The 25184-nt window shown below is 53.4% G+C and overlaps 1 protein-coding gene across 10 annotated transcripts in view; it reads right to left on the minus strand.

Moving 5' to 3' along the window:
* Positions 1–25184, minus strand: part of GFRA2 (GDNF family receptor alpha 2) — a 297825-nt gene that overhangs the window by 169853 nt on the left and 102788 nt on the right. For 8 of the 10 annotated variants that reach the window (XM_086416115.1, XM_086416114.1, XM_086416113.1 and 5 more), the window contains 2 exons: positions 20715–21029; positions 11937–12020 (listed from right to left, as the gene is read on the minus strand). In XM_086416115.1, coding sequence (XP_086272241.1) covers positions 11937–12020; positions 20715–21029 — 399 coding nt within the window. The remainder of the gene's footprint in view (positions 1–11936; positions 12021–20714; positions 21030–25184) is intronic. The other 2 variants (XM_086416120.1, XM_086416116.1) reach the window with 1 other exon arrangement.

A 25184-nucleotide genomic window follows, 5' to 3' on the forward strand; every position in this document is an offset into this window, starting at 1 on the left:
TGGCATGGCCAAAAAATAAATTTAAGGGGGGGGAAAAGTAAAATAATAATAATGAAAAGAAACAAGTTTTGGCAGATCCATAAATTGGTAAAATCAATCAGTGATGTGGTCATTTGGCATACTGGTTTTGGAAGAAGCGACCATGGGGCAGCTTATAGACAGCTGACCACTGAGCCCAGAGGTGGTGGGGGGTCCTGCTTTCTCCTCAGGGCCATTTTTGGGCCATTTCTCCTCCTATAGGACTGCTGATACCAGTCCACCCCCCTACTCCTCCTTGGCACTGTTATCTGCTGCCCCGGCTCATGAATGACCTCACACCCAGCTCACTGTCTTCCCTTCTGCCCAGTCCCTGCTACCCTGCCCAGCAGCTGCCCCTCCACACTCAGCCTCCCTGCCTGACTCAGCTCTCTTTTCATCACTGGCCCTGGTTTCAGCCTCCTCTGCATGGAGAGCCCCTGCCTCCCTCCCTGTCTACATTCTCCCTAAGTGACCTCATGATCCCATGGCTGTTAGTACCATCTATATGCTAACAATTCGCAATCTGTATATCAACTCTGACCTCTCCCAGAACTCTGGGCTTACATCCAACTGCCTACTTGGCATTTCCAGGTGGAGGTCTAACTAGCATCTCAATATCCATGTGGCTGAAAGAGAACCCTGGATCTCGGCTCCCCGCCCCAACCTGCTCCTTCCGTCACCTTCTCCATTCTAGTAAACGGTGGTAGCAGTGTTGTTCAAGCCTAAATCATCAGATCCCAGTAGATTCCAGCTCTGTGCATCTTTTCCTCTTTTTCTGTCATAGCACGTGAGCCACTGCAACAGCTCACAGGCTCTCCCTGCCCCCGATCCACCCTCCCATGGCACAAGAAGAACCTTTTCAAAAACATAAATCATACTGTGCCACGCTGGTATTTGAAATCCTCAAAGGTTTCTCATTGCTCTTAAAAGGAAATCTTAACTCCTTAACTTGCCTGCGGCATCTCAGGGAGTTGGCCCCTGCCCACCTCTGTGCCCACCTCCCAAATCATCACTGTCCCAGCCCACCTTCCAGAAGTCTCACCCTCCACCACACGGGTCCCCACCTGTGGGCCTTTACCTGCTGTTCCTTCTGCCACTCCCAGAATTTCCCACGGCAGCATCCATCCCGGGAATCATACTTGGGCATTTCCAATCCAGAGTAGCCACAAGACAATTAGCTCCTCATTGTATTTTAATCCTTACTCAGCATTCATCACTATCTCACTTATTTTTGAGAATTTGCTTGTTGGCTTATTTGGTTTTTCTTAGTCTCAAGCTAATCGAATGTAAGCTCCATGAGAGCAACAGACTCCTCTGTCATGTCCACTGGATCAGGGCATGGCATGCAAGGGATGCTCCGTGAGAGATGGACTCACATGCACGCCTCTGCAGTACGGGTACCAAGCGTCCAGAGCCCAGCAACATAACCTCCTGACTGTAGAAAGCCGCAAAACTCACAGTAAGTTTCAGTCTGTTCATTTTTGTTGATCAGGATAATGGCCTTCCATCCCTTAACATCCCTCAGTATTCACCCCTGACCCCCATTCCCAGGGGTTCCCTAAGAGGTCAGAAAGGGCCTGAGGGCAATGTCTGTTCCCCAAGGGAAGGATCACCATCGCCCACATTCCCACTCAAGTCTCTCCATCCCTGCCTCCCTCCCCTTCCCCCTCTCCACGTGCAGAAGGGAGCCACCGCCAGAACTCATAGACACACATCACCCAACACTTACACACCACCCACACACATGTCACCCAACATACATACCACCCCACACACACACCCCCACCCCACACACATACCACCCCAACACCACACACGTGAGCACCCCACACTAACACAACCCCACACGCACATATCACTCTACATATACACATACTACCACATGCACCACCCCACACACACCCCACTCCACACATACACACCACCCCACACACACTACACACACACACCACACACATACACACCACACATATACACCACACATAGACACACCACCCCACACATACACATCACCCTACACACACCACACACCCCACCCCACACATACACACCACCCCACACACACTACACATACACACACCACCCTACACACACTACACACACACACACCCCACACATATACACACCACACACATACGAACCACCCTACACACACTACACACACACACCCCCCACCCCACACACATACCACCCCACCACCACCACATACACACGCACTCATACTAACACAATCCCACATGCATATATCACTCTACATACACACACACCACCCCATGCACCACCCCCCACACACCCCACTCCACACATACACACCACCCCACACACACTACACACACACACGCACACCACACACATACACACCACCCTACACATACTACACACATTACACATACCACACACCCTACACACACCACACGCCCCACCCCACACATGCACACCACTCCACACACACCACACACACACACACCACCCTACACACACTACACATACACACACACCACACATATACACACCACACACACACACACCACACACATACACACCACACACATACACACCACCCTACACACACTACACACACACACCACACATATACACACCACCCTACACACACTACACACACACACACACACACCACACACACACATACCACACGTATACACACCACCCTACACACACACACATACATGCCCCACACAAACACAACCCCACATGCATATATCACTCTACATACACACACACCACCCCATGCACCACCCACACACACCCCACTCCACACATACACACCACCCCACACACACACACCACCCCACACACACACACACACACCACACACATACACCACCCTACACACACTGCACACACACACACATACCACTCATATACACACCACACATATACACAGCACCCTACACACACCACACACACACACACCACCCAGGCATTCACCACACACACTTATACTCCCCATCTACACACTACACACATGTACACATGTGACCCCAGTCAGATCTGTTCCTTTCTCTACACATCCATGGGGTTAAAAGAACATGCTGACAGACATAGTTAGGAGGAGCATTCCCAGAACAGTTACTCAAATCCTGCTTTCTACCCAGATAAATAAGAGGAGCACAGTTCCTGGCTAAGTCAGGAGGAGCATGAGGGGCACCAGGGTGGGGTGAGGGGTGGAGAGGGTGTTGTGGGGAGGAATGGATCGAGCCCTACATGCCAAGAGTGCAGGGTGAGCCCGGAACCACCCTCACCCCCGCTGCCGGCAAAGCCTGTCTATCCACCCACGGGGAAGCAAGTAGGTGCCCCTAGAAGATGCTATTTGAAGGGAACCAGAAACACTTTGCCCAACCAAGACCTCACCCCAACCATAGCACCTGAGCCTCTATCCTTAAAAAACCTCTCATTGGGTTAAATATTGTTCTCTCCTTTTTTCTTTCATGGACACAAAGAGAAGTAAACATGAAGCCACTGGCACTCTGCTCACACCTCCTGCAAGCAAATCCTCCTGGCCGGGGGAGCCCGGGGGAGAAGAGGAAATGAAACGGAAGACAGGAAGCGCTTGGCACCCCGATGGGGAAGCTGGCCTCCTCCCATCAGTCCCAACTGCTAACCAGCATGGCCAGAGTCACGGGTCACCACCCCCCACACATTTCTCCCTGTCCCCACAGCCCCTCCCCACACCACACCCTCTCCACCCTCTCCTCGCCACCAGACACATTGTCCCTGGAAGGGGAGGTGGAAGAGGTGACAGAGCCGCAGCTAAGGCCCAATTTTCACTGATGCTCAGAGACTCTGACAGCTGTTAGAAGAAGAATGTGATTTTGAAATTTAAATAACACGCTTCTGCATTCGGCTCAGGCAGACAACCTGAGGATAAGCAGTTTATCGCCTGAGCCACCATGCAGGGGGGCAGGGAGACAGGCTGCAGTTCCCCCCACTATCCCCTGCCCTGAGTCCCCAAAGCCTCTTCACAGGGGCTGCCTTGGGATTGAGTTCCCTCTGAGAGGCACCAGCCGACCTGCTGGGCCATGCTTGTCTCTTCAGCTCAGCAACTTCAGGGGAGGAGGGGCAAGGGGGCCCTCAGCGGAGCCAGGGAAGGGAGAGAGCCTCCCAGGGCATCCGACAGAAATGAGCCAAGCCCAACTCTCCGGGTCCCTACTCATGCACTCCGGTGACCTTCACGGGGGACTGACTCTGGAGCCCAGGGCTAAGCCACTCCTTCACCCAAAGGCAGCTCAGCCCCACCCCACCAGGGACTCAACCCGAGTCAGTCACGCTGAGTTCTGTCCCAGAGAATTCCTGAGCAAGAGTCCCAAGGGAGGAGACCCCAGAGAGGCCAATCTTCCACCTGCCACAAGGGTCTCCAGTCACTGTCCTCTGAGCCCACGAGACCTAGAAGTGGGGGTAGCCTCTGAGCCACGATGCTGCTGAGATTGTCACCCTCAGATCCCACTCCCCTCCTCCAAGACTTTGCTGATTTCCCCAGGCGCCACCTACTGCTGCCTCCCTTGGGCTCTTAGGGCTACACTAGCACCATGGATAAACCACCTCGTGGGTGTCTAAGCTGTGTCCACCTGCCCCAACGATCCAGTGAGGACACAGTCTGATTCCCTTCAAAGCAGCATCTCAGGTAGTGCTTGCATCACACCGAGATCCACCTCTTCCATGAAACCCTCCGGAGCCCCCAGTCCTTCTCTAAACCTCAGGGCTACCCGACAGGCAGCCCACATGGGGCACCTCAGACTCACCTGGACCTCTTAGCCAGCCTTCCTGGTGCAGCTCTAAGAGCTCACACTAAACCACTAGCTCCCGCCAGCGCCTGGCAGCATCACCCGTGGCCACCACCTAGGGTGCTCCTGGGCTCCACCGCCTTCTGGGGAGGTCACCACCCATCCTTGCAGGGCTCCATTTTACAGATGAGGAAAATGAGATTCAGTCAACTGATCCACCCTGTAGTCAATCAGTGAATAGGGTCCAGCTAGGATTCAAACTAGGACCAGCAGGTCTCTAGTCCGCCACCATCCTCTAGTCCAGGATCCTCCGTGGATGGGTGTCAGTGCCAGTGTTAGGCACCCAGGGAAACACAGAGATGCATGCGTGCAGTGACACAGAGCCCAACAATCACACTGCAATCATATTCGTGCCCCCAGCACGCAAGAGTAAGCACTGTAATACGAACGAAGCACAAGGGCACAGAGCGGGAGGGTGGTGTCCCTCAGGGGCCATTTCCAAAGCTTCTTGGCAAGGGTAGGGTTCCCTCCTCTCCTGAGGCCCCTGAAAAAGGACCAGTGGAGCCTCCAACTAGAACACCCCAGAGGTGCAGAGAAAAGGGAACCCTCCTGCACTCTTGGTGGGAATGCAAACTGATACAGCCACTATAGAGATCAGTATGGAGATTCCTTAAAAAACTAGAAATAAATCTACCATATAACCCAACAATCCCACTACTGGGTATAAACCCCAAGGAGACTGTTAAGTAGGTAGAATAGGGAAAAGGAGTCCAAAATGGCGGTGGCTAAAAGACAAGGAAGGTCAAAGGAAGGTCCGAGGACCACAGTGAAAACTTCAGGCAGAACAAACAGCACTCCTGGCTAAGCCCAATTTGCATAGGGCAGGCCCAGGTGGAGGAAAAATCATATAAAAGGAGGAGCCAAAGCGCTTTCTCTCGGACTCTATCTCCCGCGTGCGTGCACGCTCTCTCTTTCTCTCTCTCTCTCTCACTCTCCTGCTATCTTCTAAATAAAATAGAGCTGTAACACTGATTTGCCTAAGAGCTGTAGCATGGTTTGTCCAAGACCCAAGAGGTGTGACGCGCTGAGGGCTTTAATGTCCGTCGCTCCAAATCTTTGTTGTGACGAGATGAAGAACCGAGGAACATACACTCGAGTGACAAAACCATAATTGAAAAAGATGCATGCACCCCAATGATCATCGCAGCACTGTTTACCTAAATGTCCATTGACAGATGAATGGATAAAGAAGTTGTGGTACATACACTCAATGGAATATTATTCAGCCACTAAAAGGAATGCATTTGACTCAGTTCTAACAAGGTGGATGAACTAATAGCCTATTACGCAGAATAAAGTATCAAAAAGAGAAAGACAAATATCATATTTTAATGCATATGTATGGAATCTAGAAAGATGGTAGGGATGAACCTAACTGCAGGGCAGCAGTGGAGACACAGATAAGAGACTTGTGGACACAGGGAGGGAACCAGAGGGCGGGACAAATTGAGAGAGCAGCGGGGAAACATATACATTACCATATGTAAGATTAGATAGCCAGTGGAAATTTACTGTATGACTCAGGGAGCTCAAATCCAGTCCTCTGTGACAATCCAGAGGCGGTGGGATGGGGAGGGAGGTGGGAAGGGATGTTCAGAAGGGAGAAGACAAACTTATACCTATGGCTGATTCATGCTGATGTCTGGCAGAAATCAACAAAGTATTGTAAAGCAATTATCCTCCAATTAAAATTTAATTACTTAATTTTTTTAAAAAAAGAACATCTGAGGAGTGCAGTTTGGTGCTCCGTGATGACCTACATGGATGGGTAGGATGGGAGGGGAGATTCAAAAGGGAGGGGATATGTGTATACATATAGGTGACTCACTCTGTTGTACAGCAGAAACTAACAACATTATAAACCAACTACACTCAAATAAACAAAATAAAACAAAAATTTCCTTAAAAAAAAAAAAAGAACATCCTCAGGCCTCTCCTGGCTCCATCCAAGCAAGACAGCCCACCCCAGACGCTCACAGCCAACTGACACTGTCACCACCCATCACTTCTTCCTCTAACCACTAACAGAAGGCCCAAGCCAGGCCTCTCACCAGCCACCCTGTGTTCCCACCTGATCACAGTGAGCTAAGGCCACAGAGGCCCAGCAGGCGCCCCAGGGACCCACTGTCCCCTAAAAATCGCCCAGCCACCTCCCACTGCAGCCCCCACCCAGCATGAACATGGCTGGGAGGGAGCCTCATGTCACCAAAAGCCATGCAACCATCTCCCATAAACAGGCTCCAGGACAACCTTGCCTGAGCCGCTGATGGCCTTGGAGAAATCACTCCACTGTCAGTTGTAAAAAGTGAAAGTTGCTCTGCTGCTGCTACTGCTAAGTCGCTTCAGTTGTGTCTGACTCTGTGCGACCCCATAGACGGGAGCCCACTAGGCTCCTCTGTCCCTGGGATTCTCCAGGCAAGAACACTAGAGTGAGCTGCCATTTCCTTCTCCAATGCATGAAAGTGAAAGTTGCTCAATTGTGTCCAACTCTTTGCGACCCCATGGACTATACAGTCCATGGAATTCTCCAGGCCAAGAAGCTACATGTTTGAGTCCAATATCCCAGGTACTGGGCCAGGAATCTGCACACAATTTCTCAATTTTCTGTTGTCGTTTTTGTTGTTTAGTCACTAAGTTGGGTTCAACTCTTTGCAATCTGATGGGCTGTAACCCATCAGGCTCCTCTGTCCATGGGATTTACTAGGCAAGAATACTGGAGCAGTTTGCCATTTCCTTCTTCAGGGATCTTCCTGACTCAAGGATCGAACCCACGTCGCTTATGTTTCCTGCGTTGGCAGGTGGGCTCTTTACCGCTGAGCCACTGGAGAAGCCCAAATTTAATAGCAGATATTTGTATTTATTGTTCTTGTCCTCTGTCCACAGGATTTAAAACCTGAGCAGGCAGGTGTTGCCATCAGTCCAGCATTGTGTAAGAAGAAACCAGGGCTTAGAGCTGAAGCACCAGAAGAAGTCTGAGGAACATGACGGGCAGGGGGACAAGCAGGACTGAATCCTGATGTGGACTACCCCTTCACCTGGAGCCGCAGTTTCCCTTGTTGCCAAGTAAGGAGTGGGCTTAGAGGATCTCTAAGTTCCCTTCCAACTATAGAAAAGACAAGTTTGCATAAATTTACTCTGTACCCACGGATAAGATGGTTGGATGGCATCACCGACTCAGTGGACGTGGGTGGAGTTGGTGATGGACAGGGAGGCCTGGCGTGCTGCAGTTCATGGAGTCGCAAAGAGTCGGACACAGCTGAGCAACTGAACTGAACTGAACCCACGTATCTGGCAACACCTGTACCCATGTATCTGGCAACACCTGCATCAGGTGCCCAAGGCCGTGGAGGCCCCCAGCCTCACCAGTAACACAGAGAGAGTGCCCACTGACAGCCCCGTAAAGGCCCCTGCCTGCTGCTTCTCCCTGGCCCTGAGGCATGGCCCAGCAGTCGAGAGGGAAGCCACTGCCTGGCCCGCCCAGGCCCTTCATCCTCACTTTTATGGCCTCACCCCTTGTAGATGAAGCATTTCCTTTCCCTCACTGTTCGCATCACCCCTTGCAACCCTGAGAAGCCTGTGCACCACAACTAGAAAGTAGCCCCACTTGCCGCAACTAGAGGGGGAGGAGCAACTAGAGCGTGCAGAGGAACAAGGACCTCACACAGCCGAAAACAGATCAATAAAGAGACAGTAGCAACTTAGCCCCAAAGATACAAGAGCAGCCTCCCCCAAGTCCCTGGGTTCCAAATGGGAGTATTACAGTCTGGAGAATTCCCAGTTCTGCCCCTCACCACAGCCTTTCCACATCAAGATGGTGGAGGGGGCAGCCTAAGACCACATATAAATGTGTGGAAAGGTAGGAGACAGTGCTTCATACAATCGTATTGGGCAGCAGCCTTATCATCCTGAAGCATCAGTGCAGGACCTGAGGTCTCCCAGGCCGGGCCTCCCCAGCCAGCGAGCCACAGGTGGGTCATACACCTGCCCAGATATTGACCCCTCAGCCTCCTGGGCAGGCAGGCAACGGCCATGACCATCTGAGCTCCAAGCTGCTCTACTCCATCCTATGGATGTCAAATAACACCACCGTCGTCAGTGCGCCTTGATGAGGTCAAGCCTGCTCTAAGCTCACACCTTCCTTTTTCAGAAAAGAGACATAAGGTCTGGAGCAGGGAAGTGACCTGCCCAAGCCCATCAGCTGATCTGTGGCAGAGACTATGCTGGAATCAGGCTCGCAGTTCCCCACTCAGCCTTCTTTCTGCTGCGTGCCTCCTACCACGGTCTGCTTGGCTTCTTGGTGGCCAGGTTTCCCTCAGATAGAGCCACCCCATGCACCAACTCAAGGGCTGCTCTGGGTGAAGCAGGGGCAGCAGGCGCAATGAGGAGGAGCCTTGCCCTCACTGTGGGGAGTGGTCCCCAGAGCCCAGGGATCCAGGGTCATGCAGGGCCCAGTTATGTCTGAGCATCAGGTAAAGGATGCTGATTGAGTGAGCTGCAGACCAGCAATCTCCTCATTTGTCTTGTCAACCTCCTTGTCCTGCAGAATGCCAAATCCATTACAGAAAGATTTTCTGCCAGGAAGATACTTAGTGTCAGTCTAGGAAGCACTGGAGATCCCAGCTCGGGTGAAGACCTCTGACCTTCAACCTCCAGGGAGCAAGCCAAAGCCATTTCTTCCCTGGAGGTAAATCCAATGGCTCCCACCCAGACAGTGGCACCTTAGCTGGGGGTGGGGTAGGAAATGGGTAGGTCAGGTTGCTAGGATTTCCCCGTCACAGCATCCACATGCCAACTACCTCCTCAATCTGCTGGAGTCCCCAAGCACTGCCTCCGAAAGAGTGGCCCAAGGTGGTTTTCTATCCAAAACTAATCAAGAGATGTGAGAATCAAATGTCTGTGCTAGGAGGGGCCTCAGCCAGTCCATCAGCCAGTTCAGCCCCTGAGAGATGGGCGAGGCTCATCACAGAGTCATCACAAAGCCATAAACAGAGACAAGATGGGTACCTCAGCCATCACCCCATTGCAGGGTGTGAGAGTGAGAGCCCAGGGCAGGCCACTCCATGCAGGGACCATCTGTGAAGTCACCATCCCACCCACCGCCATCCCCGCCACTACCAGTGCCAAAGGCACATCCAAATGGTCAGTCTTTGGCCACTGCCTCCCTTTTCATGGGGCCCAGGATTTCTCCCACCAGGTACATGTGTATCACCACCTCTTAATCCCTTAGAGCATGCCTTCTCAACAGAAAAGGAGGGTATCAGCCCTAAAGGAGCAAAAATGGGCTCCTGGGTAAGCAAAAAAAAAAAAAAGGAGACATGACAGTGGCATGTGGCCCTCCAAACCTCAACCCTATCTGACAAAATTTTACTACTTAGCATTGGCTATGGACTGAATTGTGTCCCCACCCTAAATTCATGATGCTGAAGCCTTAAACCCCCTAGTGTGACTGTATTTGAAGACAAGGCTCTTAGGAGGTAATTAAGGTTAAATTAAGGCCATATGGATGGGGCCATGATCCAATAGGATTAGTGTCCTCATAAGAAGAGGAAGAGGCCTTTCTTTCTCTTTCTCTCTCTCTCTCCCCCCTCTCTTCTTTGTATCTCCCTGCTCCAATCCCCCACATCCTTCCCACCCATCTACACCCCCTACCCTGAGAGGACACAGTGAGAAGGCTGCTGTCTGCAAACCATGAAGCAAGCCCTCTCCAGAAACCGAACTTGCCAGACCTTGACCCTGGACTTCTGGCCTCCAGAACTGTGAGATAATAGACTTCCATCATTTAAGCCATCCAGTCTAGGATATTCTTTTATGGCAGGCCCAGCAGACTGAGACTATTTCTCTTTAGAATTAATTTTTCTCCTTAAAGGGGCAACAATGAAAAAAAAGAAAAATTTGGGAAATACTGTCCTGGAGAATTCTTCATTGGAAAGGGCCCAGGGTCTCGCTAGAGAGTCTTTCATTTCAGTCTAGAGTTCTGCTTCTCAACTGGCAGTGACTGTTCCCCTCAGGGGACAAGTGGCAGTGTCTGGAGACGCACTGGGTTGTCACAGTTTGCGGGGCTGCTCCAGGAATCCAGTGAGTAGAGGCCAGGGATGTTGCTAAACACCATACACAGGACAGCTTCTGCCACAGAGAGGATTACCCAGGTCAATGGCAACAGCGCTGCTATTGAGAAACCTTGGTTTAGAGCAAAAGAAACTTCAGAATGTTTCACAGTCACAAAGTGCCACAAGCCTGAGATTTGGGGCCCTACACTCACAGGTCTCGGTGAGAAAGCCCACCCTGGCCCTCTCTAAGCACGACTGGTGACTCCAGAAAGCTCATCCCAGCCTCCACAGAGTTCCCAAGACCAGAAGGCCCTCCCCAGTGCCCAAGTAGAGGTAGGCTGCCCTAGACCCATTGGTCACCCAAAAGCCAGAGGGAACAAGGTCAAGAAGAAAGAACCAAAAAAACTCACGGGGCTCCTACACACAGACCATGGCAAGCAAACTGGAGCTCAAGTGAGCCTCTCACTCCCTAGGCAGCCTGAGGCAGGAGTGGCCAGGAAGCAGAGGCTCTCCTCAGAGGGATTTCAGAAGCAGAACGCCCAGGGGAGACAAGAATTTCTGAACAGAATGGACGATGGTGACAGGAACACAGGCCACCTCAACTAACAGCTCCCACGAGCCCAGCAACATGCTCAGCCATGGTCAACCATTGGTTCATTCTGACCCTATGGCCATCCAACAAGATAGGTGCCCTCCCCTCTGCACCAAAGAGCAAACTGAGGCACAGAGAGGCTGAGCAAATTTACCAAAGTAGAACAGCTGGAAAGGACCCAGCCAGGCAAGATGAGTGACAAAATGGGAAAGCAATACCAGATGTCAGATTCAAGACCTCCTGCACGGCAGGTCATTCTAGGCCATTCCCATAAATGCTTTAGGCCACACACAACCTCGGTGGTGGTGAGAAAGGGGGAAGGTGTCATGGTTTTCTCTTTACAGATGAAGACCCCGGATTTGGAGGTGTTCAGGGGCTTACTGGCGAGAGGACATCTCACCCAAGCCACAAGGTTCGATCTGCCAGCCCCAGGGGACCTGAGCAGAACTGTCAAGGCCCCAGCACAAGCCCACTCACCTGAGAAGATTGAAGCAAGCCTGAAGATGTCCGAGAGGCGGGCGGTCACTGGCTCATAAGGTGAGGCTTCATAAAACTCCTCGCCTGGAAGAGAGAACCGCATCAGACCAGGCTCACATCCTGCCCAAAGCTTTGCACACTTTATGTGGGTAAGGTATTTCTCTCCAACCAGAGCAGATCAGACTGCCCAATACAGCTCTCTCATGACTCCCTGCATGCCCCGGCCTCTTCTAAGGACTTCTATATGCTTCTGGAAAGAAGGCACAGGGGAAGGTGGAACCCTGATACTCACCATGGAAGGCCAGGTATTAAACAAATCCCAGGATTTGAAGCCAAAGGACTCTCCAACAGTCATTTAGTACAACTTCCTCATTTCACAGGAGAGGGCTCTGACGTGGCCCAGAGAGGTGAAGCAACCCGCCTGAGATCACACAGCTCCTCATGGCAGACCTAGAGCTACCTGGCCCTGACACTAACATCCTCTCCCATCACAACAGACTGGCTCCGCCCAGGCTTACTTGGGTGCATGCATCCTCAGTCGTGTCTGACTCTTTTGCGACTCCATGGACTGTAACCCACCAGATTCCTCTAACCATGGGATTCTCCAGACAAGAATACTGGAGTGGGTTGCCGTCTCCTTCTCCAGGGGAACTTCCCAACCCGGGAATTGAACCCACCTCTCCTGCATTGGTGGGCAGATTCTTTACCACTGAGCCACCTGGGAAGCCCATACCCCAGCTTAAGGGGACAGGATTTCCCCATTGCTTCCCACCATGTCACCAGGAGTGACTGGCTGAGGTCCACTGGACGGAGGCCTGACCAGTGACTCCTGTATGCCTTCCGACCTGTCTTCCCCTCCACCTGCTGCCCCTCCCCCAGGCTCTGGGGTGCACCAGAGGCTCGAGGATGTGAATGAGTGACAGCAGATAAATGGCGGATGACTGCCCTGGAGACCCAGCACCACCTCAGCGGGACTCCTGCCCCCTCCACCAGTACCTCAGCAGGAAAGGGAAGATCCTCGAGACGGACATGATGGTGAGAAGAAATCAATGGATAATCACTCAGACTGTGTGTGCATGCAGAGGGGGCGGGGGAGACAGGTGATGACCACAGCCTCACACATTGATTTCCTGTCCACCTGAGGCCCAGAGCCACAGGCAAGCTCACCACCTAAAGAGGAGTCCATGGGGGTGGCACCCCTGCAGGGGGCCACCTGCAGGAAGGGGCCAGCCTCCGGGGCTGGCCTCCGGGGGAGGGGGTCTTGGAATCTGCTTCTTCAGCCAGGCCCCAAAGTCACCCACAGGCTAGCCCCTGACTGGCTCTCTGCTGGTCCAGGGACAAGGCATCTCTCCACTATACTAGGATGACCCCCCAAAAAAGGGTACAGACCCCCCCAGAGGACATGAAGGGGCATCTCTCCACTATACTAGGATGACCCCCCAAAAAAGGGTACAGACCCCCCCAGAGGACATGAAGGGGCATCTCTCCACTATACTAGGATGACCCCCCAAAAAAAGGGTACAGACCCCCCCAGAGGACATGAAAGGGCATCTCTCCACTATACTAGGATGACCCCCAAAAAAGGGTACAGACCGCCCCAGAGGACATGAAGGGGCATCTCTCCACTATACTAGGATGACCCCCCAAAAAAAGGGTACAGACCCCCCCAGAGGACATGAAGGGGCATCTCTCCACTATACTAGGATGACCCCCCAAAAAAGGGTACAGACCCCCCCAGAGGACATGAAGGGGCATCTCTCCACTATACTAGGATGACCCCCAAAAAAAGGGTACAGACCCCCCCCCCAGAGGACATGAAGGAAGAGCATGCCCCCTGAGAAGTGGCCCCACCCTTCACTGTATCTCACAAGAACACCCTTAGGCCCCACCCGATCCAGCACACAGGGCGCCTTATGCACAGGGGGTGCCCACTGGTATCTGCCTAATCCAAAGATGACTCTTTGGTCCAGGCCTGTCTCCAACCCCACCTCCCCCCCGGGGCCTGCAGGGCCATCATGGGCTTGCAAGATCTCAGCATCCTCCCCTTTGCCCACCAGCACTGGAGAAACTCCCTGAAGGGGGGGAGGGCGGGGGGTGGAGCGTACCAGCCATGCTAGCTGGTGCAAACAAATAACAAGAGACTTAGGAAGCGCTTTTGTAATAACGATGAGGTTATGTTGTGCTTTCTTCATACTGGCACTATTAGAAGTGCTTTAGATGTACTAACTCATTTAATCCTCTTAATTTCCCCAGGGGCTAGGCACTATTATTCTCCCTATTTTTCTGATCAGGGACTGGGGCATGGAGATGCTACAGCACTTGCCCAAAACACACAGCCGGTGAGTGGCAGAGCTAAGTTTCAAATCCAGGCTGTTGGCTCCAGAGTCCAAATACTTAACCAGTATGAATACTGCCTCCAAAAATAAAAAGTGTTACCGAAACCAAATTCTTAAACAAGTACTACCAACCCTGAAGATTCATTGGAAGGACTGAGGCTAAAGCTCCAAAACTCTGGCCACCTGATTCGAAGAGCTGACTCATTGGAAAAGACCCTGGTGCTGGGAAAGACTGAAGGCAAAAGAAGTGGGCAGCAGAGGATGAGATGGTTGGATGTTATCACCAATTCAATGGACATGAGTCTGAACAAACTCAGGGAAATAGTGACAGACAGGGAAGCCTGGTGTGCTGTAGTCCATGGGATCGCAAAGAGTTGGACACAACTGAGCGACTAAACAACTCTTGCATACTTTTCACAGAGCTGTCTTCTCCTGGCTGGACCACTTCCCTACAGCAGGGCCTGTCCTTCCCTATAGCATCTGACACAGCACTGTGCCTGGGTACAGATAGGCTAGTATGACTGATTGGCCCAGGGGATGGATCTCTGGGGAAAAAGAGCCTCTTCCATGACTGGTTGGGAGGGGCCCATCCTATTTAAATCAATTCTCCTTGCCTGCTCCTGCAGCAGAATTCACCATCAGGAAATCTGAGGTCTGCCTGGCAGCAAGACTGAAGTCAAATGCAGGATGTCAGACTCCAGGCCCACGAGCTGGGAGAGGACATGTAGGGAGAACCCTGTGCACTTCACATTTGCAGAAGCAGGATGACCTTGAACTTCAGCATTGCCACTGGAGGAGGCAAGAAGCCTGGTCTCAAGTGCCCTGTGCAGCCAACAGTGACATCCCTCCCCTCACCCCAATGTAAATACTGGTGATTACGGGGGTGGTTATGGCAGAGGGGAAGACGAGCTCAAGGCCACAGCTCTCCCCCAGGGCAGTGGTCACTTTTCAGTTACTCAGTTGTGTCCAGCTCTTTGTGACCCCATGGGCTGCAGCATATCAGGCTTCCTTGTCCTACACTGTCTCTCGGAGTTTGCTTAAACTCATGTCCATTGAGTCAATGATGCCATCCAACCATCTCATCCTCTGTCACCCCCATCTCCTCCTGCCCTCAGTCTTTCCCAGCATCAGGGTCTTTTACAATGAGTTGGCTCTTCATGTCAATTGGCCAAAGTACTGGAGCTTCAGCTTCAACATCAGTCCTTCCAATGAATATTCAGGGTTGATTTCCTTTAAGATAGACTGGTTTGATCTCCATGCAGTCCAAGAGGCTCTCAAGAGTCTTCTCCAGCACCACAGTTCGAAAGCATCAATTCCTTGGCACTCAACCTTCCTTCAGAGAAGGCAATGGCACCCCACTCCAGTACTCTTGCCTGGAAAATCCCATGGATGGTGGGCTGCAATCCATGGGGTCACTAAGAGTCGGACATGACTGAGCGACTTCACTTTCACTTTTTACTTTCATGCATTGGAGAAGGAAATGGCAACCCACTCCAGTGTTCTTGCCTGGAGAATCCCAGGGACGGGGGAGTCTGGTGAGCTGCCGTCTATGGGGTCGCACAGAGTTGGACACGACTGAAGCGACTTAGCAGCAGCAGCAGCAACATTCCTTATGGTCCAACTCTCACATCCATACGTGACTACTGGAAAAACCATAGCTTTGACTATATGGACCTTTTTTGGCCAAGTGATGTCTCTGCTTTCCAGGACAGTGGAAAGGGGTCTACTTAGAAGAGTCCAGGGTCTGGTCCCACCAGCAGCTTGCTGTGTGCCCTGTGAGGCCTACCACACCTCTCTGCATCTCAGCCTCCTGCTAGAATGATCTCAAGGCCCTTGGCAGTTGGGACTGTCTGAGAGTTCAGCTCCCAGCTCTGCCCACACATGGACTGCTGAGGTCCTCAGTCCATGCAGTGAGCTCAGCCTCAGGTGGGGAGGTGACAGGTAGGGCCTCTCTCTCAGAGGCAAAAGGTGGGACTAAGTCTGTAGGAATTGCATCCACCAGCAGGGACCCTGGAGAAGCGAGAATCTAAGTGCAAACCCACATGAGTCTCTCCACTCCTTGATCCCCTCACCCGTCCAGACCCAAGTCAGGTTATCAAAATGTTAAGGTCAGGAAGATCCCCTGGAGTAGGACATGGCAACCTACTGCAGTATTCTTTCCTGGAGAATCCCATGGATGGAGGAGCCTGGTGGGCTCAGTCCACGGGGTTGCAAAGAGTTGGACACAACTGAAGTGACTTAGCACACACACACGCACAAGGAATAGGGAGGAAGTGCCTGCATCTTCCCGGGAGACCACTCTTCCCACTCCAGGAAGAGCCCCCTCTCAGGAAGACTCTGTCCTTCAGAGGAACACCACCTGCTGTTACTAATAAAAGGCCTCCGGGTTCCCCAGTCAGCCCCGAACAGAAACCACTGGCCCAAAGACCCAGGGGAGGGGACTGAGCAGTCTGCAAGGGTAGGGAGCATGGTTCTGAGGAAGGAGAAAAGCAGGGGCCTGACTTTCTAGAGTGGACCCAAAGAAGGGCCTCCCAGACTACAGGTGCCCACACAGGGCCCAAGGCTTCCTCAGTGCTCTCGCCCTCTGAAGCACACAGTAGGTATTTAACAGATGTTTGTTGAGTAAATGAACCAACAAACCATCTCAAGCATTGGGATCCAGAGACTCTACAGTCAGAGCCCTCTTGGGTTGAAGGGGCCTTGAAGACGTGGCAGAAGGCAGCATAAAATGCATATTATGCTTTCTGTTGTCATCAAAACACCTCACCACCCAGCTCCAAGCAAGGTCCCCAGTGCGCTGATGTGGTGATGCTGAGGGTGCCAGTCCAATGGGAAGGGTCTCCAGTGGCCCATCCAGCTCTCTAGCCCTAAACTCTTCTATCCCCTCCCTTCCCATTCTGCACCTACAGCAAGCCCACCCACCTTCTGCCCAGTCTCCCTTGGGTTGAAACCAAAGGCCGTGGAAAGAAAGCAAAAACCTAAACAAACCGGCTTCCTGAATTGGGGCCCTTACTGTTCTGTGCATGGGGAGAAGGAAATGGCAACCCACTCCAGTATTCTTGCCTGGGAAATCCCAGGGCAGAGGAACCTGGAGGGCTACAGTCCATGGGGTCGCAAAAGAGTCAGACATGACTGAGCAACTAAACAGCAACATGGATTTGTCAGTTTCTGTTATGTGAGTTTTGTAAGAAGTTAAATAAGTCTTCTTTGTGATAAATATGTATTCTGTGCATGGAGTCAGCCTGGGAGGGTAGGAGGAAGCCAGCCCCTTATCTCACAGAGAACAGAGCGCCCCTCTCTGTGGCTAGTTCCCTCTCTTTGCTAATTTCAAGTTCTAGGACTCCAGGTTGCCAGCAACAGAGAAGTCACCACTCAGTTCATGAGGAATTACTATGTTACTAATGGTGGTAATACTGTTAATAATTCCAAGCCTGTTTATTCCTAATTTTAGGACAAATTTGAAACTTCTGAGCCACTGGTCAGGAACTCATCACTATCCAGGCTCCACCCTGGGCCCAGCTTCCTCCTGCCCCTCCAGCAGCTGGGGCAGGGGAGGCGGGCTGATGACCCTCAGATTCCAGGCTGACACCTCCCCTCCCCTAAGGGCACAGTTCCACATCACACCCCTCTCTCTTCTTAACCTCAGCCTCTCCATTGCTTCTGTCCTACTTTAGAATTTAAACTAGTCAACTCTCTTTTTTAAAAAAGTCATCCTTTGTTCTCTATCTTCACATGCTTGCTAAGTGGCTTCAGTCATGTCCAGCTCTTTGCGATCACATGGACTATAGCCTGCCAGGCTCCTCTGTCCGCGGGATTCTCCAGGGAAGAATACTGGAGTGGGTTCCCATGCCCTCCTCCAGGGGATCTTCCTCACCCAGGGAGCGAAACCACATCTCTTTTGTCTCCTGCATTGTCAGGTGAGTTCTTTACCCCTGAGCCACCTGGGACGGCTACGGCTAAGTCACTTCAGTCGTGTCCGACTCTGTGCAACCCCATAGACAGCAGCCCACCAGGCTCCCACATCCCTGGGATTCTCCAGGCAAGAACACTGGAGTGGGTTGCCATTTCCTTCTCCAATGCATGAAAGTGAAAAGTGAAAGTGAAGTCGCTCAGTCGTGTCCGACTCTAGCGACCCCATGGACTGCAGCCTACCAGGCTCTTCCGCCCATGGGATTTTCCAGGCAAGAGTACTGGAGTGGGGTGCCATTGCCGAAGCCCTGTATATTCACACCAAAATTCAAGAAGTTGTCCACAGTCATCATTCCCAGTTCCCCAGCTCCCAGGCACCCCGCTAAGCAGGCTTCTGCTCCCAGTGGCCACCTAAGGAGTCTCCCCAAGGGCACCAGGTACACTCTCCATCCCTCTCCTGTCCGGCCTGAAGTCTTGGAGGCTGTTGATCCTCCTTCCTTCTGACAGTGAGCTCCTCCCAAGGGGCTCCCTCCCACCTCACCCCCACAGCCTCCTCATCACCCCTGCAGCCCATCTTTCAATGGCAGTGATCCCAGTAGTTCAGTTCCTGACCTCCTCCCAGTGTGACTGTACCCAATCCCTTGGCCCCAGTTACCACCTGCAGGCTGCTGGTGACTTCTTTTTTATTTTTTATTGTAGTTGATTTACCACATTTTTATTTATTTTTGGCCACACCCTGCAGCATGTGAGATCTCAGTTCCCCAACGAGGGATCAAACCCACACCCTCTGCATTGAAAGTCGGAGTCTTTATCACTTCCAAGGAAGTCCTTGCTCATGACGTCTCAATCCTTAAGTCCAGTCCCCCTTCCTCACCTGAGCCCCAGCCCTGCACGCCCAGCTGTCTATAGGGCAGGGCCGATGAGGGGCATATAACCCCAAAACAAATGCATATCTCCAGCCCTCCCCCGACTCAACACCTTTGCCGTGATGAGCCCCCTCAGCCACTCAGCTGCCCCAGACAGAAGCCTGGGGGCCCTCCCTGACTCTTCCGGCCTTTCACAAGGACCTGTTGATTCCAACTCCTGGGCAGCTCTTAGATCTTTCTTTCCTACCACTGTCCTCGTTCAGCCGCCATGTTCCTGGCCTGCACCACAGCAGTGGCCTCCAAACAGTCTCTCCAATCTGCTCTCCTGTTGGAACCATGTGAACTTTTTCCTGAAGCACAGATCATCACATAAAACCTCCAAGGGGTGCTGCCCACCAGATCCAAACCCCTCCCATCTCTCCTCCTCCATCCCCACTCCACTTGCCTCTAGGTGGCGGTAGTGGTAAAGAACACATCTGTCATGCAGGAGACAGAAGAGATGAGGGTTCAATCCCTGGGTCGGGAAGATCCCCTGGAGGAGGGCATGGCAGCCCACTCCAGTATTTTTGCCTGGAGAATCCCATGGACAGAGGAGCCTGGTGGGCTAGAGTTAGACACGACTAAAGCAACTTAGCACCACTGAGTTACCTGCGTGTCTGTAAGGAAGGTCAGCTAACCTGCATTACATGCTGCCCTTTGCCCAAGCTCTGTCCCCCACCTCCCACACTCTCCCCACATGCCTTCACGAAATAACTGCACCTCACTCTTTAGTCTCAGCCTGAAGCCTGCCTCTTTCAGGAAGGCTCTCTAGATTTTGCAAAAAGGGGTTAGATGCCCTTCTTTGGCTCTTCCAGAGCCCCCAGTGCTTTCCGACAGCACTCACTACATCACCAAATGACAGAAAGTCCCTGACTTATCTGTGTCCCCCGAGAAGAGGAGCTCCACAAAGGCAAATGCTGCCCCAGCTGCTCTGGACTATTAATGCCTAGCAGCCAGGAAACTCCCAGTAAACAGCTGTTGAATTAATAAATGAATGTCTGACCCAGGAGGCCTGCAAATCCTCCACACCCTAGTCTGGAGGCGGAGGAAATGGGGGAGGTGGTTGAGAGGCTTACAGGTTTGGCCTTGGAAATTGGAGGAGGGCTTGCCCAGGGCTCTGGGACCTGCTGCCCACGTGCCCTCCAATCCCTGCTGATGGTGCCTAAGACAGGTCAGGGGTCAGGAAGCTACCAGAAGGGCAGGCCTCCTGGAAGCAGGCAGGCAGAAGAGGGGCAGCAGAGAGTGGCAGGGGCTGGTCTGCTCACATGCAAACCTAACAGCTCCGCCCGCACGCAGCCAGTCCCTTCTCTCTCCTCTGTGCTTTTCTCCATCCACCTGGGCACTCTGGCCTCACCTGCCCTTGTTACCACGACACACAGCCAGCCAGCCAGCCTTGGTCCACTCCCCATCCAGACCCCCATCCCCTCTCATTCCACCACCCTGACCCTTTCTCCTCCCTAGCTCCTCCTTGGTCTGTCTCTCCAGCAACATCTGCGCCCCACCTCTCCAGGTCAGATGATTACCTCCTCTGGGTGCTAGGTTGCCCAGGAGGTGGAGAGAGACACGGCGGGCCAGTCCATCCCGTTACCAGGCCCTCCCGCTGAACCCAGGACCCTGGCCGGCCTTACCCTCGGTCAGCCCCAGGTGGATGCTCCAGTAGATCTGCAAGCACTGCAGCTCCTTCTTCATGCCCCGCTTGCAGCGGCAGTCGTAGAGCGGGCTCTCCTGCAGCACCTCCAGGGCTGCCTGGCACTCCTTGTTGGCCAGCATAGTGTTGCGGTCCCGACCGGCCAGGCACTGGCGCAGCGTGCGGTAGCGGGAGCTGCAGTTGGATTCGGCCGCGCACAGCTCATTGGCCCGGACACAGTCCACTGGGGGGCGCCAGCCGTGGAGCTCGGGGCCCTGCGGGGAGGAAGGGCTGGCCAAAGAGCGGAGGGTCTCGTCTGGGTGGTGGGGAGGGAAGACAAGCATGAATGAGGGCCGCAGTCTCCGACCCCAGAGGCAGGCCTGGGGGCCCTTCTGGGAGAGTCACACCGGTTCTATTCAACACAGCAAGGCCAATTCAAGGCTGCCTGCCCCAGCAAGTCAGAGTAAGCGCTGCTAAAGGGGCCCAAGATACCACCATCTCTCCTCAGACCCCAAAGGAGAAAAGTTGTCTTCGGCCCTGGCCCTACATGACCCTTTCCTGGTTCCTTCCACGGCCCTGGGCCCAGGAGCACAGCCCAGAAGAGCCAGAGGCCCCAGCCAGACCACAGACGGTCCAAGATGCCAGGAGTCCAGAGAAGGATCCCACAGCCTCAGCAGAGAGCTGGCGGCTGATGGGCCTCCTAGGGCAGGCCAAGGGGAGATCTCAGTTTCAGAGTAGCCAGGCCTCCTGCCAGCAACCTCAGGTCCAAACAGGTCTGGCCAAGGAACCAGCTAGGCTGACTGGTTAACTCTCACAGCCTGTTAGGCTCTCAAAGACCAGATCAGTCCTCACGTTCCACCCTCAGAAAACTGAGGCCCAAAGAAGGGACGTGACAACTCAAGGTCACACCCAGGCTAAAACGGCCCCTCCGACCCCCAGTCTGTCCATTTTGAGTCCCCAGACTTCATAAGGAAACAGGGACAGACAAGCCTGAGGTCTGAGGAAAGCTCAGAGGGAAGCACTCCTCTGGGGGACCCGGCCCTCCACACCATCCTGTCCAACAGAGACAAAATCCACCATGGAGACAAGTTCCACCCCAGCCCCCCAAAAAATGCTGGGGCCCAAGCAACTCCATCCCACCACACCCACAGATACCTCTCTCTGTCTCTGTCTCCTTCTCTCTCTCATTTCTTTTCCTCTTTCTTTCCTCTCCTCCCCACCCTTCCTTGATACCCTCTCCCCTCTGTTTCTCCTTCTTTCCAGAAGCCAAGTAATAAGTCAGCTGCAAGTGGACCCTGGCCTCGCACATGGACCCTCGCCTCCCCAGCATGGCCTCCAGTGTCCAAACCCACAGTCCTCGAAAGGGAAGGGGTCCGGGAAGGAGATACGGAAGGGAAAGGCACAGAAAGGGCCGCTTGGTCCTTCCAAAAGCAAGCTCCCCAAACAGACATCATCCCAGTCCCCTGGTCCCCTCCAAGCCTCTCACTCAGATCCTGCCCCACAAAAAGGCCATGCCATGGCCCAGAGCCAAGACTGAATTTTCCAAGACCAGAAGAGTGATGGGGGGGTTTCCGCACTCCATTCTGCCCCGAAACATAATAAGATCTTAGGCAGAAGTCTCCCCCATCCCCTAATCCCAAAGAGTCTCCTCCATTTTGACCCAGAACTCCCACTTCTCACTCCTTTCTCCCAAGAGGCCCTGCTCAGGGAGCAGCTAGCACAGGGAGACAGCGACACCTAGAGGCAACGTACTGCACTGCAACCCTGTCACTACCCACAGGGCCATGGAGGGGAAACGCATCTAGAAATGAACTCCTGGCGGGCCAGGCCTATCCCACCAAGAGAGCAGGGGGTGGGCCTGGGGTGGAGAAAACCTCAGGGTCCACAACAAAAGACTTTCTTTCTCTAGCTGACCAGACCTCTACCTCAGGACAGGAGGAGCTGACAGTTATGGCCAGGCTTGAGCAAGACCACTAAAGAAACCAGCATGGAATGTGGGCATAGACATAAGGCATCTGCCCAGGGTAGGATGGAGAAGCGCCCTCCAGCCCAAGCCCAGGCGGGGGCTTTATTGCCAGGCTTCAGCAAACTCCTGGGTCTCTGCAGGACTCGTGTGCAACAGGGCCCTCCAGGATCAGCTCTGTTGACCCGGCCTCACCTGTACCTGCCGTCCCACCTAGCCAACCAGGTAGCCAGCCTGCTGGAGCCTTAGGACTGGCCCAGCCCTGGGCCTTCCACTGACTCTCCTCACCCCAGCATCCCAGCAGGCGTCTCCTCTTCCACCTTGGCGTTACCTGAGGCTGCACAGCGGGAGATAAAACGAGAAGGTGGCCTCCTCCCCAGGCTTAAACGTCAGCACACTAGCCTAGGGAACTGGGGCAATAAGGACACTTCCTTCCTGCCCTACAGGTGGGTCTACAGCCCCAAGAGACATCCTTATAGAGTCCTGGGCTCCTCTGCCTAAAGCAAGGGCTTCCCTCTTCCTTTCAGCTCCTGAGCAGAGAGATGTTCCATAGGAGGGTCAGTGCATTTTCCAACCAAACTCCCTGACCACCACCTACCCCTGACTCTTCTCGGTGGTCCCATGACCCCCAAAACCAAGAAGTCCAGCCAGAGAAAGAAATCATGGCAACCTGGTGCCTCTGGCCAAGAATTCTAGGTGAGTAAAAGTTGGAAGGTATTCTGGTGATGTTTCCAGGTTCTAGATCAGGAGAAAACTCGGATCTCTCAAGGAAAGCACAGACATGTGGAACAGCTTCTGGAGACACAGCAGGGACTGTGAGACCACAGAGACCTACAACCGCCCAGGTACATCAAATGCCCCGATGAGAGGGAGAATACCAGTGGGAGGTGGGCTCTCTGACCAACCCTGGTCCCCATTCCCATCACTGTCTCCATCTCACTTTCTCTCTGGGTTTGTCAACACTGGAGGTCAGGATGGCTGGGCCAGGAAGGCATGCCCACACCCAGACCTCACTCAGAACCTTGGGAGGAGTACACCGAAGGCCCCTGCTCCTAGGAACGTGCTTCACTCTATCCCTGGGCCAGGAAGGCATGCCCACGCCCAGACCTCACTCAGAACCTTGGGAGGAGTACACCGAAGGCCCCTGCTCCTAGGAACGTGCTTCACTCTATCCCTGACTGAAAACGCCCACCCCACTTCTCAAGCTCCAGAAAAGCCTCTCCCCAAAGCCAACTTTCCAACCAACTCCCAACTGTGGGCTCCTTGCCAGGCAAGGGCCCTGGGGCTGAAATTTCCTTAACAACCAACATATCCCTAGTTCTCGGCTGGCCTAACCGAGAGCCTTTCAATGTCCTGTGGTCACTCAGGCAACACGCACCCCAGCTTTGAGAAGGGGCTTCTCCAGAGAAAGGAACTGAAAGGATGTGGCCGCCCCCCCTGCCGCTTTTCCTCCTCTCATCCCCACCCCCACCAGGGTCACAGACACCAGGGAGGCATCTCTGAACAGGACCCCAGGCACACCTACACAGGCTCAGGAGAACAGTCTCTCCTCAGGCCCCTCGGCTGGGACCCCCCACCTCTGCAGCCTGGGGGGCTGGACTGGAGACGACTAAGGGACTATCATCCACACCTGGGAGCCCTGCTGGCCTGGGATGTGTGCAGTTCAGGAGCAAGCAGTCTGGCTGCTTTTCCTGAAATACAATTTTCTTTTCTTCTTGGCCCTGCTCATTCTTGGCCCCAGAAAGCTGGGTTTTCAAACCAGCCGTGGGAGAAAAGGTCAGCTTTTATAATAGCCCCTTCGGAGTGAGAGGGTTACCGGGAAAGGCTTGCAGGAGCACAGTGGGGCCCAGAGCAACCATCCCAGCCCCTCCCTCAGCCCCTCCCACCTGAGAACTCTATTGAGAAGAGCCACCTCTGGCTCCCTGAGGCCGGACTGTGAAGGCCACACCCTAGAGCTGGGCCAAGCCCCACGGCCCCTACGAATGCAGGAGGGGCTGGCAAAGGGCCCAGGGCCCGATCAACATGGACTGGACTTGAATCCCTGGTCCTGGTCAAGACACTTCTTAGGACACCCTTCATGGCTTGTCTGTGACCTGCACCTAACTCCCTCCTAGGCCTTCCCTCCCCTCCTCCAGGAGGGAAAGGGTGCTCTTATGACCCATCTGGGCAGGCTGGCTCACCCTGGCTACACAGCAGGCCAAGATGGTAGGAGCAGCATCCACAATGAAGCAAATGTGTGGTCCTTACATACACACACACACACACACACACACCCCGTTAGCCTGCCCTCTCTCTGGAGCACTTACTGGGGCAGCAGCCTTGCCTGGGACTCCAGGTCAGCACACAGCCTTTCCAACACCCACTTTTACTCACCTCCACCCCCAAGAATGCTCCCTCTACACCCGCTTCCCAAGCAGCTGAGATTTCCTGCAGCATAAAAAGGGGGCTAGGGATTGGGAATTCTGGGTGGGAAAAAGACAGTCGGGGTTCAGGGACACCAGGCAGCCC

Source organism: Bos grunniens, chromosome 8, assembly GCF_055505025.1.
Source record: "Bos grunniens cultivar Pamir isolate PY7600 chromosome 8, Bosgru_T2T1.0, whole genome shotgun sequence".
NCBI classification, from domain to species: Eukaryota; Metazoa; Chordata; class Mammalia; order Artiodactyla; family Bovidae; genus Bos; species Bos grunniens.